At 56.8% G+C, this 17,471-nt stretch overlaps 5 protein-coding genes across 5 annotated transcripts; 4 read left to right on the plus strand and 1 right to left on the minus strand.

Moving 5' to 3' along the window:
- Positions 1 to 24: 24 nt before the first annotated feature.
- Positions 25 to 5,333, plus strand: F5144DRAFT_559659 (uncharacterized protein). Its single transcript, XM_066788156.1, has 8 exons — positions 25 to 452; positions 525 to 887; positions 956 to 1,435; positions 1,528 to 1,577; positions 1,657 to 1,947; positions 2,016 to 2,202; positions 2,265 to 2,361; positions 2,442 to 5,333. The coding sequence occupies exons 1-8, from the start codon at positions 138 to 140 to the stop codon at positions 5,126 to 5,128; spliced, it is 4,470 nt and encodes a 1,489-aa protein (XP_066645769.1). The 5' UTR covers positions 25 to 137; the 3' UTR covers positions 5,129 to 5,333.
- Positions 5,334 to 6,369: 1,036 nt separating this feature from the next.
- F5144DRAFT_559663 (cytochrome P450) lies at positions 6,370 to 8,861 on the plus strand. The gene is made up of 6 exons (XM_066788157.1): positions 6,370 to 6,865; positions 6,930 to 7,070; positions 7,132 to 7,216; positions 7,297 to 7,365; positions 7,434 to 8,075; positions 8,164 to 8,861. Exons 1-6 carry the CDS (start codon positions 6,686 to 6,688, stop codon positions 8,580 to 8,582), a joined length of 1,536 nt encoding a protein of 511 aa, XP_066645770.1. The 5' UTR covers positions 6,370 to 6,685; the 3' UTR covers positions 8,583 to 8,861.
- A 561-nt stretch (positions 8,862 to 9,422) lies between these two features.
- Positions 9,423 to 10,531, plus strand: F5144DRAFT_618065 (arylamine N-acetyltransferase 1; the record flags this gene model as incomplete). The annotated part of the gene is made up of 2 exons (XM_066791904.1): positions 9,423 to 9,769; positions 9,823 to 10,531. The coding sequence occupies 2 exons, from the start codon at positions 9,423 to 9,425 to the stop codon at positions 10,400 to 10,402; spliced, it is 927 nt and encodes a 308-aa protein (XP_066645771.1). The 3' UTR covers positions 10,403 to 10,531.
- A 35-nt stretch (positions 10,532 to 10,566) lies between these two features.
- F5144DRAFT_618066 (uncharacterized protein) lies at positions 10,567 to 14,365 on the minus strand (the record flags this gene model as incomplete). The annotated part of the gene is made up of 7 exons (XM_066791905.1): positions 10,567 to 11,171; positions 11,232 to 12,254; positions 12,312 to 13,091; positions 13,156 to 13,203; positions 13,254 to 13,617; positions 13,668 to 13,979; positions 14,045 to 14,365. 7 exons carry the CDS (start codon positions 14,363 to 14,365, stop codon positions 10,567 to 10,569), a joined length of 3,453 nt encoding a protein of 1,150 aa, XP_066645772.1.
- A 907-nt stretch (positions 14,366 to 15,272) lies between these two features.
- Positions 15,273 to 17,436, plus strand: F5144DRAFT_639715 (uncharacterized protein; the record flags this gene model as incomplete). Its single annotated transcript, XM_066792723.1, has 4 exons — positions 15,273 to 15,662; positions 15,720 to 15,759; positions 15,829 to 15,996; positions 16,070 to 17,436. 4 exons carry the CDS (start codon positions 15,273 to 15,275, stop codon positions 17,434 to 17,436), a joined length of 1,965 nt encoding a protein of 654 aa, XP_066645773.1.
- Positions 17,437 to 17,471: the final 35 nt, after the last annotated feature.

Below are 17,471 nucleotides of genomic sequence, written 5' to 3' on the forward strand. Positions count from 1 at the left end.
GCAGGTAGCAGGGGACAGGTATAAGGGGAGGAAGACACAACACACACACACAGCTGTTTTACTCGCATCCCCATCCAGTCTTGAGACTGTCCCAGAGTGAAATCATTCTTGTTTATCTTATTTGCCGCACACACGACATGAACGGCCTCAAAACAAGTTTGGCGTCCCTAACGTCCAGCAGGTGGTGGTTGGCAAGCCTCCTAATGCTTTGTCACACCACCGCCGCTTTCGCCTACCTGCCCGTCCATGGTCACAAGAACTCCACAGCTTCTTTGTCTGCGCGTGACGGCACCTTCTACCTGCGCATTCTCCCCCTGGGTGCCTCCATCACATGGGGCCAGGCTTCGTCAGACGGTAATGGATACCGCAAACACCTGCGTGACCAGCTCCGGTTCGATGGCTGGAACGTTAACATGGTGGGCAGCCGGGGTGGCGGCACGATGAATGATAGGGTTTGTCTTTTATTATTCCCTTCTCTTTCTCACACAGTGAATACGCGACGGCTGATGCGTTCTTTTCTCCAGGATGTGGAGGGCTGGCCGGGCTACCGCGTCGAGGAGGTCGACAACAGGGCGCGCATCGTGGTGCCGCTCTACAAGCCCAACGTGGTGCTCATCAACGCGGGGACCAACGACGCGACGCAGAACTACTACGTGTCGACGACCAGGGACCGTATGCGGGCCATGATCGAGTACATCTTCACGACGGTGCCCGACGTGTGCGTCGTGCTGTCGACCCTCATCCCCAACACGGCAAACCCGGGAAACGTCGCCGCCATCAACGACCAGTACCGCGCACTCGCCTCGGAGCTCCAGGGCCAGGGAAGACGTCTGGTGCTGGTCGACTTTGACGGCTGGATGACCACGGATGACCTGGCTGATACCACTGTAAGCAAGCAAAGCAAGCAAGCTTCCCTTTATTCCCTTGCAACAACATGAACTAACCTTGGTATCAGCACCCAAACGACTACGGCTACAAAAAGATGGCAGCCAAGTGGCACCAGGCGTTGCAGCAGGCCGAGGAGCGGGGTTGGCTCTCGGCGCCGACCGACGACGTGGCCTTCTCGGACGCGGCCGGGGGAGACACGAGGTGCGACAAGGAATCTGGCAGCGGCAACGCGGACCCGCGGGGGCGGACACAGGTGCTCAAAGCGCTGTCGCCACGCATCATCGACGACGGGCCGTACCGGCACAGCTCACAGGCTATGGGCCGCATCCACTCCGGGTTCTACGCCGGCAACGACACCGCGTGGTTCGCCCAGCTCGTCGACAACGGCGCCGGCCGCGGCGGCGAGCGCGACGACTGGGTCTTCAGCCAGGGCGAGGGCGCCATCTACTACCGCGAGAACCTGGGCGGCGGCGTGTTTGGTGATAAGACGCTCATCCCTACACTTGGCGGGACGTGTAAGCAGAGAGGCATCCGTTGGGGGGATGTGGTGAGTTAAACCCCCCTTTTAACCCCCTTTCTACACCCTAACCCCTATTCCTGTTGGGCGTGTGCCACCGAAACTAACCTCTCTGTCAAAAGAACAACGATGGACTAGACGACTTCATCTGCATCGGGCCGGAAGGGAACATGCACGTTACGCCCTTCGTTTCCACCTTGTCATTCATTGTCTTACGGACTCTGCGACAGCTAACTCATTCGTGAACACAGGTACGTACACATCAACGACGGCGGTAAGCCTCCGAAGTTCAGAGACGTTGGCCTCTACAGGTCTGCGCCTGGTGGATATGCGCAGACCAACGTCCGGCTCGGAGACATCGACGGAGACGGGCGACTGGACTACTGCGTCGTGGCTGGCAATGGAGACATCTACTGTTGGCGGAACGGCGGTGTAGGGGAGAAGGCGGCATATTGGCAAGACTTTGGCGAGGGCAAGCCTGTCTTTACCGGGAAGGGCATGGGCGACATTGACGGTGTCCAGCTGGTTGACATCAACGGAGAGTAAGTGAACGATCCTGTTTCCGACCCCCCACCTAACCTTGCTATGCTGACTGCCTCCGTCCTCACAGCTTCCGCGCAGACTGGCTCTGGCTGGATGACGCGGGCAGGGTCACCACATACATCAACCAACGCGGCCAGACCAAAGGCCTAATCCCGTACTGGGACTCGGTCGGCGTTACGCATGCCGGCATGGGCGACGCCGGAGCTCGGTCCCAGATTCGCTTTGCAAGACTCTACGACAGCGGCAGACATGACGTAGGTGCCGCCCATGTTTAACCTGCTTCGAAACTGTGCTAACGGACGGATCTGCATGTCAGTATGTCTGCATCCAGTGCATGACGATGGTCGACGGGCGCTGTGATTACGAGGTGAGGGCCTGGAAGAACACCGGCGGCGGCGGAGTACATCAGAAGGGTGAGTTGTTTCCCCTTCTCCAAAAGAAATAGGCTAGAACTCTAGAACTGAGCGGGATCTGACATCTGCCCACGATGAAGGCGACGGTGCCCGCTGGTGCGACATGAACGGGTCGGGCAACGACGATTACGTCTTCATCGACCACAACAGCAAGATCACCATCTTCCAAAACGTCAACACGCCCCCCAACACCGACTACGCCGGCTGGTACGACCGGGGCGTCGTCCTGGATCTGGCGGGCGTGCCGCGCAAGGCCATCCACCTCGGCGACTGGAACGGCGACGGCTTCTGCGACGTCATCATCACCGACAAGGCGACCGGCGCCCTCGATGTCATCCACACCTACTACGACAAGGCGTCCGACAGCTATACCTTCGGTCCCCGGACGAGGGTGGTGCAGTCCGGGTGCACCCAGGGGTGGGGAGTTGGCGTGTTTGACCTGGGGATGCAGTTTGCCGACATTGACGGCGACAAGCGGGTCGACTACCTGTGTCTGGAGCCCAACGGCCAAGTGACGGGATGGCTTAACAAGCCGGGTGGATTGCAGTGGATGAATCAGATCAAGTTCAGCGTGGACAAGGACCGTGCAAACCACCGCTGGGCCGATGTCAACGGAGACGGCAGGCCAGACTTCATGTGGATTGACAAGTTCAATGGAGATACGGATGTGTGGTACAACATGGGAGAGAGGCAGATCTCGGGCAGTTCTTTCTGGTGGGATCCTAAAGGCAAGCAGTATCAAGGCTCCTCCTCAGGGCCCAACCTGCATTTTCCCAACCTTGGTGGCCAAGGGCGAGCCGACATGACAGAGGTAAACCCCAAGACTGGCCAGGGGTGGACGTGGTTCAACAGCTGCCCTCCCGGTGGCGATGATGGTCCCGTCGTCGACCCCGGGCTTCCTGGGCTACCCTCGGGGGGCGGGAATGGAGAAGGAGATGGCGGCAACAGCGGCAGCATTCCGGACGACGAAAAGTGCTCACCGAACGACATGACCTACAGCAGCACACGGCCCTCGCGCGAGGGCGAGTACATGCGCTGGTTCCTGATGGAGCCCAAGAACGCGGCGACGTCGACACGCGGGTACATCACCATCGTCAACCTGACCCCACACCCCTTCATCCTCGAGTCGACTCACCAATACCAGATGGACGGATGGGATTGGGACTCGATCCCACCCGGCAAGTCCAGGCAGAACATGGCCGAGAAGACAGGACGGCTAGACGCGAACCCGGTCGACACCAACGGCGAGGCCTACTACAGGATCGGGAACACGGGGAAGAAGTTCCAGGTGCGGGTGACGACTCACATCCCCGACCCATACCCGCGGCGTGTCGTGTTTGACCTGACCGGCATGGGCAAGGGCCAGCGCGAGTACAAGGTGCCGGAGCAGGAGACGCCGGTGACGCTGGTCATCACGGGCAGCAACGACTACGGGTTCATCACATCGCTGTCTTTTAGGGAGGGCAACTGGATGAACGCCCTCAAGGAGGTCATCAAGGACCGACCCCTACGGCACGTGGTGATGCCGGGGTCGCACGACTCGGGCATGAGCAAGCTCACGGGGGCCATCCTGACGGGGGCGAGCTCGCCCAACACGCAAACGCAGGGGCTGAGCACGTATGACCAGCTGCGGGTGGGCGCGCGGTGGCTCGACCTGCGCGTGCAGACGGTGCACCAGGTGGCGCCCAAGTGTTGCGATGACTACGAGTTCTGGACGACACACATCAACGACGAAAGGGCCGCAGCACCTATCGGGCAGTCGGGCGAGCACTTGGACGAGGTGGTGGACAACATCAACGACTTCACGAGCAAGAACCCCGGCGAGGTCATCATCCTACAATTCCGCTACCTCATCGGTATCCGCAACGTGCCCAGCCTGGGCCCCATCTACTGGGAGACGAAGCAAAAGGACGAGTTCTTCGACAAGCTGCGCAGAATCAACAACCGCTGCGGCGGCATCCCGACCAAGGGCGGTGCCGACTTGGGCGGGAAGATTCTCGCCGAGCGGACCGTCGGCAGTCTCATGTCGTCCAACGGCGGCAAGGGGTGCGTGTTCATCTTCCTCGACACGGCGCACCTGAGCAACATGGCCGCCGCGGACCGAGTGGCGCGGTCGGACGGCATTTACGACCGTAGAGATCTCCCGTGGTCCGACGGCTGGCCCAACAAAGAGGACACCAAGGCCGTGGCCGAGTTTAACGTGAACAGGTGGGCGGAGGCGCGCAGCGACGTGCTCGTTTCCCAGTGGGTCAGCACGCCCGACGTATTCACGTCGACCTTTGTCTACAGCGTGCAGGCTATTGCCGTGCTGCCGACCAACCCGGCGCTCTACTGGCGCGGCGTGCCCGACATGTCGCCCACGACGTTCCCCAACGTCATCATGGTCGACTACATCGGGCAGCTCCTCAAAAACAACCAGGGATGGGAAGACCTGGGCGCCGAGCTGTACACACTCGCCATCGGCCTGAACCTGTACATGCTCAGCGAGAACTGCGACATCAGCCCCCGGCGGTCCCCGCTGCTGCCCAAGCGGCGCGCCAGCGCCTTCAAGGCGGCACCGCAGCCCAATAACCCGCTCGTGTCGTCGTGGAACGGCATCATCTTTGCCAACGGCACGACCATCGACAACCCGCCACCGACCCTGCACGTGGGCAAGCCCGAGATCTTGAGGAACGGGACCGTCTTCAGCAACGGTACTGTCCTGACTGAGAACATCCGCAACCCGGAGTACGAGGGGCCTATCCCTGCAAACCTGACGAGCCATTAACCTCTCACCTTCTGGCCTTTTCTTTCTTTCAATGTTGCTTGTTGTGCTGAAAAACACACAAGTTTCAAACTTTTGGGGTAGAAAGCTTATTTTGTGTAGAGGCCGGTGTTGAGCTGCCGCTGCTGCATCTTCAAGGCGTGGGGGAGGAGATTAGGTGTACCTAGAGAATTCAGTTTGCGAAGAGAAGATGAACTTTCGTCTCGGCTTGACATTGGTCACTCCATCCTTCCACTGGACCCTTTTAATGTATCCCTTCGTCCGACCGCGTCTGAAGCATCGATTATTGGGGTTGTTGTGCTCCGTTAGATTGTTGCAGGACTTCCCCGTTGGGTGTTCCGGGGTCGAGATTAACCGAAGGTACAGTGATGCGGTGTCCAGGTCAAGAATCCGGCACACTTCGGCTTCACAGCGGGCTTCTCATGGGCGTGACGCAAGATAGCTTCGTCCATGAAGCGTTTGCCATGTTTACGCATAGATTCAGGGGTTCAGGGGCTCAGGGGCTCAGGGGCTCAGGGGCTCGCTTTTCCATTTGCTCATAGTCAAACGTTTTGCATCTGCTCAGAAGGGTCTATCTAGAAATGGTTGATATGACCGTACCATTCGAATAACAACCAAGACTAAAAACCTATCGTTTGTTCTGGAGGTCGAAAATGCGAATCTGGACCCTGGTAAACCACAAATATTCTCGCTTATTTCCTCTCGACGAACGATCCCTAGAACCCAGGGTAGGAATTTTAGGATCTCGCCTTGACCACGCCACGGAGTGACACGCCTTTTAATCACACCGATGATCCTCTCACTGCCACTAGCCAACAATAAAGGCCAGCCCTTCACACTTTCTAGCCGGGTGTCGGTGGTCTCATGGGATTCAAAGGAAACCTGACAGCGTATGTATTGGCTATGGAGTATGTATTTGGTAGTGAACTGGTTGTGTTAGCGGAAACCCGTTGGTACATCGGTACTGTCGGTGAGCTTGCCATCGGTGCCGGGCGGGTTCAAGTTTGTTGGGATGGTGGCTTCCGTTACTACGGCGGCCGTGTGTAAACATTTGATGTGTGGCTGTAGAAGGCATTTAACTAAATAGGAAGTAGCTTTGCAAGTAGTAACGTATTCATACGACGGACTCGTATACGGTAGGTATTTACATAGGTACACGTGCATGGACATCCAATACTGCGATCTTCAATGCTGCGGTCTCCGAGACCCCTGCTAACACGGGAACGATACAGTCAATGAAATCATGACGTGGCTGTGGGCCAAGCCTGCGCTTATGTTTTGACCAGAGTCGCAGCCGATGGCCAGGAAACTCACTCAGGTTGCACTGCAGGCACCACAGCACCAACAGGCAAGGCAACTGCTATCAACGCATTCAACCGCTCGCCGCTTGAATTTGGACCCCAACTTACCTTCAGCATCGCAGCTCACACAGTGTCCGAGCGAGCCGCTTGGTTCGTTTTGCTGGGCCGCGCACTCTTCTTGAAACCTTATAAAGCTCCTCCTCTTTCGTCCCTTTCGCCTACCGACTTTCCTCCCACCACGCGCAGGCGAAGAGAGGAAATGATGACGACTCTGATCTTGATCGTTGCTACCGCCGCAGCATGGCTACTGGCCACCATCTGGAGGCGGGCCAGACATGTTCCCAAGGTCAACATCGAATACTTCGCTTTCGAGGGCGACAATTCGGCGGCGAGGTACATCGCTGAAGCTGGGAGCCTTCTTGCCAGGGGCTACGAGAAGGTGCGTCTGGATGTTTATGACGATGTTAGCGCACTTCCTTCTGACGGGACACAATCAAAATTAGTATACGAAAGACGGACAGCCCTTTGCCATCCGCAACGCATCAGATCCCAGGCGCCCGGTCGCTATCCTGCCGTTGCGCTATCTCGAAGAAGTTAAGAATGCACCACAGAGTAAACTGAGCTTCCCATTGTTCATGGAAAAGGTACTCGAAGTTCGCTTACGGATGCGGGCAGCATGGCTTTCTAATCATGATGTTTTGCTAGGCTTCGGTTATCAAAGACATTTGTGGCCCTGAGATGACAGAAGAAGCACAAACCATCGCCAGGATGGACTTGAATAAGGCCCTCAGTCAGTACTGCTCATCCACCCCCCCAAACATTAGAAACGTTTATCAGGGGATCTGCCGACTGACCATGTACTGTGATAAGACAAGCTCATTCAACCCATGCAGGAGATGGTCGCCAAAGCATATGATAAGGAAATGCCGCCATGTCCTGGTAAGTGCCTTGTCTTTCCAGCGTCTCCATTTCCGTCTTGCCCACTGCTGACGCGGCTCAACTGATAGACTGGACATTAATTAACCCACGCCAGCTGATCGCACAAAGCTTCGCCCGGATTGCGACACGCGTGCTGGTTGGGCCCGAACTGTGCGAAGGCAGATGGCTCACGCTCTCCCGCGACTATATCAATTCTGTCATCAAGGCACCTGGGGTGGTCCGGCACAAGTACCCCCACTGGCTGCGGTGGGTGGCCAAGTATATCGAGCCGTCCGTCCACGCTGTCTTGAAGTACCGGCGAGAGGGCGCCGAACTCCTTCGGCCGGTCCTTGAAGCTCGTATTGCCGAGCTGGACGACACAGCACCACAGACCGGAGGAGAGAAAGAGCGCCATGAGCGGCAGCACGAAGATGCGATACAGTGGCTGTTGGAGGAGTTTAGGGCCCGGGGAAAGAAGTTGACACCCGACGCCCTTGCACAAAATATCTATGTCATCATGACGGCCGCCATTGACAGCACGTCTTCGACCGCACTATGGATGCTGTTTGACTTGCTGGACCATCCTGACGCTATGGCCGAGATCAGAGAGGAGATTCTGCGTGTCAGCGGACGGGCTGCTGACTTTGTCTGGACGCGCCATGCCCTGGGCGAGCTGCGGGTGCTCGACAGCTTCATGAGGGAGAGCCTGCGTGTTCACTCGTTTACACAAAGTATGTCTGCAAACAATCTTGCCTAATCTCGGGACGAATTCGGAACCCCTCGCTCTTGGTATGTTTTACTCTTACTGACGCTGCTTAGTAACCATCGAGCGTATGGCCGCTGAGCCCTTTACATTCAAGGACGGCCTGCACATCCCCAAATTCTCCCAACTCGCCTTCCCCCGCTACCCATACGGGATGGACGCAGGCGTCAACCCAGACCCCAAGACATTCGACTACAAGCGCCACCTGAAGAAGCGTACGGGCGCGGACGCGGCCAAGTTCCACTTTGCCTCCGTCTCGGAGGACACGCTTGCGTGGGGCACAGGCATGCACGCGTGCCCCGGGAGGTTCCTTGCACAGGAGGCGCTGAAGCTCATATTTCTGCGTCTCGTCTCGCGTTACGACATCAAGCACGACGGTGAGAAGCGCCCGGGGCCGGACCGCATGATGGGGCTGTTCATGGGGCCCGATGCTTCCGCCAATATCCTTGTTAAGGAAGTGGCGTCATCTACCTAACCGTGGGGAAGTTGTAGGGAAGGTTATTGTTGCAAGCTTTGTTGAGATGAGGTTGAGACACCCTTGTTGATGCGTTCATGTTTAGTCAGGGGTCACGGGCCACGCCTCAAGGGGTCAGGCGGTCAGGGGCTCAGGGGGTTTATTTATGTATGTACACTCAGTCAACTACAAGTGCAAGATATCTACGGTCCAAAAGAAACAAACACTGGAGATTTCGACAAGCTACTACGTATTCATTGCCAGGTTACCAGTCAGTGCCGAAACGAATGAAAGCCTGGGTTCTATCTGAGTAACTACCTATTTATTCGATTGAGAAGCAATTACATGTAGGTTTGCAGTGGATAGAGGAGGCTGCAAAGGCAGATATGAATTCTCTTTTGATCGTGTATTTGCGAAAGACATTTGAAGGTGCCACTTAGACTGGCATAAGGGCATTTGTGTGTACCGGTTTCGAGACTGGAGGGCACGGCGGCGGGGATACCAAGACCTGAATCAGTTGTCTAAGGCAGTATTTGCAATCCTCTCTTTTCAAGTCCTTTCTGTATGTCGTTAGTACTTTGAGCTAATCTTTCCAATGCGATTTCCTTGAAGGATTAGCCAGGGCATTTTGCCTTCCACCCCGGCTGTTAGTAAGCGGTGTGTTGCTGGTATGTAATCAATTGGCCTCGGCGGACTGGAGTCAGCGTGGGTCGGCCTCAAGCTGTGTGCGGAGTAAGGAAAATAGAAATAACTACGAGCCCCCAAGGAATATTCTCCCCTCCATTCCCCTGATAAAAGATCCAAACCCCACCCAATCATCCATCGTTTCAGAGCCCAGCCAGGCACCAAACATCCACCACCATGACCACCTACACCACCACCCAACTAACCCGCTACCTCTCGCACATCGGCTACCGCGGGGACGATGCGCGGCACCACGCAGCGCAGGACCCCCTCGGGTGCCTCACAGCCCTGCAACACCTCCACATGGCCCGCGTGCCCTTCGAGAGCCTGTCGCTGCATTACTCGCGCCACCGGCTCCTGTCGCTCGACCCGCAGGACCTGTTCGCCAAGGTGGTCGACCGCGGCAGGGGCGGCTACTGTATGGAGGTCAATACCTTGTTTGCGGTGGTGCTGCGCACCTTGGGGTTTGCGCTGTATAGTGTTGGGGGGAGGGTATGTGGGCCGAAGGGTGGGTATAAGGGTTGGTGAGTTGCGTCCGGCGCTTTCTTCTCTGGGGGTAGGGACTGACAGTCGGCAGGGACCACATGGTCAATATCGTGACCATCGCCGGCCAGCGCTACCTGGTTGATGTCGGGTTTGGGTCGCGGGGCGCGCTGCACCCGGTGCCGATGATTGACGGCCATGAGTTTGCCGGCTTGGCTGCGGCGCGGGGGCGGTTGGATTATCGGCGCCTCGAGGAGCATGCGGACCCCAATCAGCGGGTGTGGGTGTACTCGGTCCGGGAGGGCGAGGACCGCCCGTGGAGGACACAGTACCACTTTGTGGAGACGGAGTTCTTGGCCGCGGACTTTGAGGTTATGAACCTGCGGACTATGGCGGCGCCGCAGAGCTTCTTTGTGCAGAGTGTTATGTGCATGTGGACATTGTTGGATGAGCAGAAGGAAAGCCCTGTTGGGTTGCTCATCCTGCATAGGGACTACGTCAAGCGGCAGTTGGGCGCCGTGTCGGAGGTTGTGGAGCGCTTTCAGAGCGAGGAGGAGAGGGTTAAAGCGCTGGAGAAGTATTTTGGGATTGTTTTGAACCCAGAGGAACAGGGGGCTATCCGGGGACTGGCGAGTGAGCTATCTAGATCACCGGGGACCATGGGGCATGCTTAAAACGACCCTGAACCATCTAGGAAATTAGGTAGTTTGGTGACACGCAACAACCGCTATGCTATCATACAACCAAGCTACTGTTACGGTGTGTGAATCACTAGAAATAGTAAAAGATTTGTTTGTATCCTGATAACCCCTGTCTTCCTTACACGGGACCTCCCTATCTAAAAAGGTTGTCCGTTGAGACGCACATAGAAACCGTCCGTGTTGACAATATCCCCCCCGTTCCGCGTAAAGGGGTTATACAGCGAGCCGTCCGGAGCAAATGCCAAGCCGCCTCGGCCGTTAGCAAACGTCGCGCCGTTGAACATGTTAACAGTGTTTCCGGTACGATCCCTCACGATGGCGCCCGCATTGATACCCGCTTCGACACGCTGCAGTAGTGTGGGGTCTGGGTTCGCCGTGTTAAGGAGGTTCCCGTTGGCGCCCCAGCGGCGGATCAACTGAACCACCTCGAGAACGAGTTCCTCTTGCAGGCTCCCTGGTGGGATTGTCGTCGCTGGGTCCATGCCCGTTGTTCTGTCTTGGCAGACGAAGCACTCTTCTCCGCCGGGCTCGACCAAGCTCGCGCGGAATCGGCCGGGAATCGCGGGCTCTTCTTGGGCTTGGATGCGCTCGGCATGGCGGACGTTGATCTGGTCGATGGCGAGGTTTCCGTTGATCAGGCCGTTCGCGTTGAAGTGGATATGCATTACCATGAACCGGTCCCTGTCTGTTGCTTGCAGGAAGGAGGCCAGGTTGTTAGGGTTCGGTCCGAGGAGGAAGACGACTAAGAAGAAAGCAAGTCAGTTGCTGTATCATTTGGTCAACGTGCGAATTATGCGCTTACTTTCCATCTCGATTTGATCACCCTGGTAGCGGAAGAAGTTATAAAACTCCGGCCGCAGGGTACCACTGCTCGCAAGATCAAACGCATCGCCGGTAGTAGGCCAGTGGTATTGCCTCGATCCTCCTTCGGTCCAGTCGTCGATGAACCATCTTTTGGTGGTCTTGTTGTGAGCGACGGACTCTATGTTTGCTTTGGTCACCGAGTGACGCCGCTCGCGGGGGATGAAGTCGATCACGTCGCCTCGCTTTCTTACTTGCCCGCCGACCTCGACGCACAGATGAGACGAAGTAGCTTTGTTGCCGCTGAGAGAAGCTGCACCCAGCTTGCCATAGCAGAGAATGTTGTTGAGATAGTCCACCGAGTTTCCGTCGATCGGGTTGTAGTCCGCGAGGCCATTCGCGAGGTCGTCGAAAGTAGGGAAGACGTTGCCGTTGGAAGCCCGTTCCTCGTCCCAAATTTGTTGGAAAGGGGTGATATAGCTACGCTCTGACCTTGACCACACCCAGTCATAAAGGAGGGGGCCTAGCTTAATGGACATGTCGTGGGTGTCTGGGAAAAGGATCGAGCCGAACTGCCTCTTCCGCCGTGGGACGGGCCCGTCGTGTATAGAACACGTACCGGACGTCATGAAGTTATGGACGAATCTCTGGAAGGCCTGCATCTGTGGATCACCGCGGCTGGCGAGCGAGTTGACGGGTGGATCGCAGCAAAAGGAGCCATAACCACTGACACAGTTTGCCCCGGCCGAATCGACGGCTAGTTGGACCTTGCCTTGTGGACATCCCGGTGTGCATGTGTTATGGAAGGCGTTGCGGTACCAGCCACAGGTGCTGGAGATAAAGCTGCTCCCTCCGCTTGTTGGGCAGCAGAGATTGCGCCGGCCACTTGTGCAGGGCGTGTCTCCGCCGTCGCCTGTCAGTGTCTGGGTGAGTGAAGTAGTGCCGCTGGGGCAGCTGCCGCCGCAGTCGGTCCACGAGCACTGGCCGAGTGTGTTGCTCAAGGACTTGCTTTGCGAACAACACCCTGGGAAGAGCAATTAACTTCAGCAGTGAAGATGGGTAATGTGAGTTGGGCACTTACAGTTGATGTGGCCTCCGGCTGGGCACAATTGGAAGGGGACGAGGATGAACTGCGTCGTCGCCAGCAACTGTGTTCCCGCTGGGCAATTCCCAGGGATACAGGTCTGACCCTGTAAGTCCTGAACGCGAAGGTTACATTCTGGCACGTCGTTGGATGGACAGCAAAAGAGCCGGTAGTTAAAGGGATTGCTCGTCGGCTGCGGACAGGCGTCCAGGAGATAGGCTGCCGCCGTGGTTCCGGCTGGGCATCTCCCGCCGCACGAAGTCCACGAACAGAGACCCGGGTTGTCGGGAATAATGACGATACCAATTTGAGATCTTGGTAGGTTTAGCCCACTTGCCCCCTTTAATGCCGCTGCTGCCGAGCCTTGCGAGTCGTCAGTCGATGCGGCCCAGACCATAGAACCACCCAGGCAGTTGTTGTTGGCATAATCGATCTTCATCTTCAGTGTCACCTCATCGTCGTATGAAACCCAGTTGTTGCCGCCGTAGGTCAGCATCTGAACGGCTGCTTTCGAATCCAGGACCGGCTTTGCACCGGCATCCACAAGCCGTTTGACCTCGCCGTACGAGAGAGTTCCAACCGAGTTTGTACAAGGTCCGGCAGGCCCTCCTGCAGTGAACTGACATCCCGGTTTGTTGCATGAGGGATCTGCGAGAGTATAGCTTCGTCCATAGAAGCCAAGACCGAGGACAACTTTGGCTGGGTTGATGTTATTTCGCCACATGAGCTTCAGGGATTGGTCAATTTCGGTCAAGTTGGTGTGAGCCGCGACGTAGGCTGGGTGTACGTGTCAATGTCTGACTAATCTTAGATGGGGAGGGAAAGGGGGGAGTAAACTCACGGCCAGCCCACACGCTTGTGGCATCCCAGGTCCCGTGGATATCGTACTCTATGGGCACAAAGTCGGCTTTTGTTGGGCAAGTAAGGAATGGTACGTACCCATCATATTGAACCAATCCACAACGGGTTCAAGCTTGACAATGTCAAAGTGCTGCAGATACCAAAAGGAGCTGGGCAGTGTGATGGTGATACCCCAGCTCTTGCCCGCTGCTTGGAAAGCATTTCTCATATTTCGGAGGAAGATAGGGAAGTTCACATAATCTTCGGGTCGGCCACTCCTTTCTTCCGCCACGGGATACTCCCAGTCAATATCGACGCCGTCGAAGCCGTACTGGCTCATGAATGCGATGAGCGAGGCGAAGAACTTTTGCTGGTTTGCCGTCGACCCTGCAACGTCTGAGAAGGTTGTAGCCGTAGGCTGGTCGGGGTCGTTCATAGACCACCCGCCTATCGAAATCCATACCTATGGGGTGTCAACAGCCCGGCTAAACAACACCCGGACCAACCACTCACTTTGAGATTCGGAAACAAAGCCTTGAGAGCCGTTAGACGAGGATACAGATCCACATCACCACTGCTCATAGGAGCGACTGAGAAAGAGACCGGGTCGATCATGGCAAAGGCAAAGTTGATGTGCGTGTATGCCTCAACCGGGATTTGCTCCGGAAGCATGGCATCGCAAGATCGGCCAACGCCCCAGCCCTCGTAGTATCCAATAGTCCGCTGGAGCGCCGACTTTCCGCCAGGGCAACTAGGATTGGCAATTTGTGTGGTGCCGCAGAACTCCTCTGTCGTGCCACAAAAGCCAAACTTGGAGCAGCAGACCTAGATTACGCCGAGTATCAGTCGTGGTGTTGCTTGCCCGAGGCACATAGAGAATTGGACCTCACATTCAGTGGACACTTCTCGCTGGCCGCGTACTGGGGGCCCCAATTTGACGGATCGCACTCCGACTTAGCATCGCACGAGTTGATGCAGTTCGCGGCGCTGCAGTAGTCGGGCCCCATCCCGCAGATGCCGTTCGTCCCGCAGCAGCCGATAGCACACGGCTTGTCTGCGGAACATGTGTAGTCGGGATCCCCCGCTTGGCCATCTGCGGCAGCCAGCACTCTTGCTGAGGCGATGTTGGCGAAGAGGAGGGCGGCAGCTAGAAGCATAAACAGCCCGAGGCTGTGCCGGGCAGGCGCCGGCCCACGCCGAGACTTGGCCATGTTGAAGCGAGTGAAGGTGAGAACGGGATGTTGACAAAGGGTGCCAATGTTTTCAGCGATCGTCCGGTTGTGCAGGGCCTATGGCTCTTATGTGGTCATGGCAAGAACAAGAACCGCTTCTCCATTTGCATCACCACAGATACCTCGAGGCTTGTACAGAAACATGCCGAATAAAAGCCCTGCTGCTGTCACCCGCATGCTAGTATCGCTTCAGACGTTGTATTTTCATTAGGCAGCCAAATATTTCTACAGCCTGTGATGGAGCATAAGATGATTCTGGAGTCTAGTCCAGTTAATTCAGCCCTTTTTCATGACTTACTCAGATCCCACCCCTGGACTTAACGCGCATGCGCGTGGTATGTTCCCGCTCACGGGGGGGTTTAGCACATTTCGTGTGGGTAAGCTTACCCCCATGTAACCTCGCGTGTAGGCAAAGTTAACCACACAGGCCGGCGCCTGACTAAGTACCCCTCGGAGCTATCTCCCGATTACAACCGCTTGCTGTCACACCCGTCTCCGAGCGTTCGGTCAATTTCATCTCCCCTAGCAAGTAGTATCCCGATTCAGGCTGGCGGCCTGTGTGACCAGTGCATTCAGATTCAATAGTTTGTGTCTCCTGAGGTTCCATCACAGACCAGGAAATGAGAGTCTGCATAAGCAACCTCGAGAAGAAGTGGGATGTCAGCAATTCAGCCCTCTACGCTAGTCTGGTGTTGTGTTGAGGGAACCCATGACCGACTTGAGGGCCTCGGAATTTATTCGGGGAGTAAAGTATCCAGGTAGAGGTACATGAGGCATATCATCCGAGGCGAACAGACAAGCGTCCTTACCCAGGTACATATCGGCGGAACTCCCATCGGGGACTCCCAGAGAACCGCAAGTTGAGACCACTCCAGCTGCCGTCAACATGCCACACTCGTTCGCCTTGCTCGTTGCTTCGCTTCTGATTGCGGTGGCCCATGGAAGTATCGTTCTCTTCCCATGGACAAGCAATGATGGCAGCTTTGGCAATGCGGTTGACGCCGTGGTAGGCTTCGGTAACAGCCAGCCCATCTCGACGGACTGTGCGTCTGCGCTCAACCAAACCATCGCCTGCGACCCTCAAATGCAGCAGCTCGCGGCCAGCGGCTATGTCATTTCTCTCGACGGCGCCAGCTCTAGCCTTTGCAACCCCCAGTGCAACGCGTCGTTGGTGTCTTACCATACGGCAGTCACTTCGGCCTGCGGCGCATCTGGGGCCTTCGACACGTATGCCAACACGTGGAGAGGGGATATCATCTTCGATTACTTCAACATGGTTAGTAACTTGGAAGATTTGATCTTAGTAATGATGGTATCTAACGCAGACTGTTAGGTGTGCGACAAAGATCCCGGCAGCGGTGAATACTGTCCCAGTACGTGCCGAGTTAGATTCCATCGATATTTTGCTGTTACTAGCACACATGGCTAACATTCTGTCTTAGAATGGTTGAAAGAGCAATACGCCGCAAACGGAAACCCGAAACTGGAGGATTTGCCAGATGCCGTCCTCTGCAGCCACTGCCAGATCAACAGCATGCGGACGGTTCAGAACTCGGTCTTCCTTGGATACAACGAGGCCATGGTTGACACATACAAGACGATATTCACACGTACGTTACTTGAAAGCGGCTGGCACTATTCTTTTAAGTTCTCAATTTGCTGATGTTTCGCTTTCACATCTAGGGTGTAATGTTAATGCTGTTACCACCCCTAAACCTCCCCCTGAGGTAACATTCCCAAACACGGCAGACGGTGCAAACAGAACCTGTCCCTCTGGCAAGACATACGCGACTAAGCCTGGCGACACATGCCACTCGATTGCCTTGGCCGAGTCCGTTGCCGAAGATACTCTGGCGTCTATCAACGATCTCACGGCTGGTTGCACCAGGCTGACCCTCGAGGATGACACAACCTTCAACCTCTGCCTGCCCCAGACCTGTGAGACCATCCAAGCTAGTGTGTCCGACGATTGCTGGAGCATTAGCGCACAACACAACATCTCGTTCTCCCAATTCATTACTTACAACCCTGCCATAAACGGCGACTGCACCAACCTCCGGCCCAACGGCACCGTGGTCTGCGTCTCGTCACCCGACGGCAGCTACGTCCCCGTTCCGCTCCCCGGGTCCAACTCGTCGTGGGCTCTTGGGGAGTACGCCGACAACGTGGTGCCCGCCCCCGGAAACACCCCCTTTGGCACCACAGACAACTGCGGTGCCTACTACCAAGTCCAGGTCGCCGACACATGCAACCGCATCTCCCTCGCCGCCAAGGTCTCGGTCCCCCTCTTCCAAGACATCAACCCCTCCATCGACGCCGAGTGCGCCAACCTGATCCCCCAGCTCTGGTACTGCGTGCACCCAACCTACGACTGGAACGTGACCTTCGACGGCGGCACCACCCCGTCCTCCACCACCCTCCCACCCCCGGGCCCCACCCCAACCGGCACCACCGGCGAGTGCTACAATTGGCACATCATCGTGCCCAACGACAGCTGCGCCCTCCTACAAAACACCCTCGGCGTGACCATGGCCCAGCTCGTCGCCTGGAACCCCGACCTCAAACCCGACTGCAGCAACCTGATCCTCGACGACGCCTACTGCGTGCAGGGCCCGCCCCTCCCCCAAACCAGCACCACCACCTCCGCCCTCACAACCACCCCCAAACCCACCAGCAGCACCCCCGCAACGCGCACCACCACCAGCGCAGGTGGACCAACAAGCACCTCCACCGCCCCGTCCTGCGCCCAAACCTACACCGTCCAACCCGGCGACTGGTGCGCCAAGATCTGGGCGCAGTTCGGGCTGAGCGAGGCCGCCTTCCGGGCGCTGAACCCGACGCTGAACGCGGGCTGCGACATCGACGTCGGGCAGGTACTGTGCGTGGCGGCGCCGTCGGCGTGCAAGAAGACGTATACGGTGGTGGCGGGGGATTGGTGCGCGAAGATCTGGGAGCAGTTTGGGTTGAGTGAGGGGGCGTTTAGGGCGTTGAATCCGGGGTTGGATGCAGATTGTGGGATTGAGGTGGGGGAGAGGTTGTGTGTGGGTTGAGGTTTGGTCACTTTGGTGGGAAGGGGTTGGGGGGA

Source organism: Chaetomium tenue (assembly GCF_020726465.1).
Source record: "Chaetomium tenue strain MPI-SDFR-AT-0079 chromosome Unknown F5144scaffold_2, whole genome shotgun sequence".
NCBI classification, from domain to species: Eukaryota; Fungi; Ascomycota; class Sordariomycetes; order Sordariales; family Chaetomiaceae; genus Chaetomium; species Chaetomium tenue.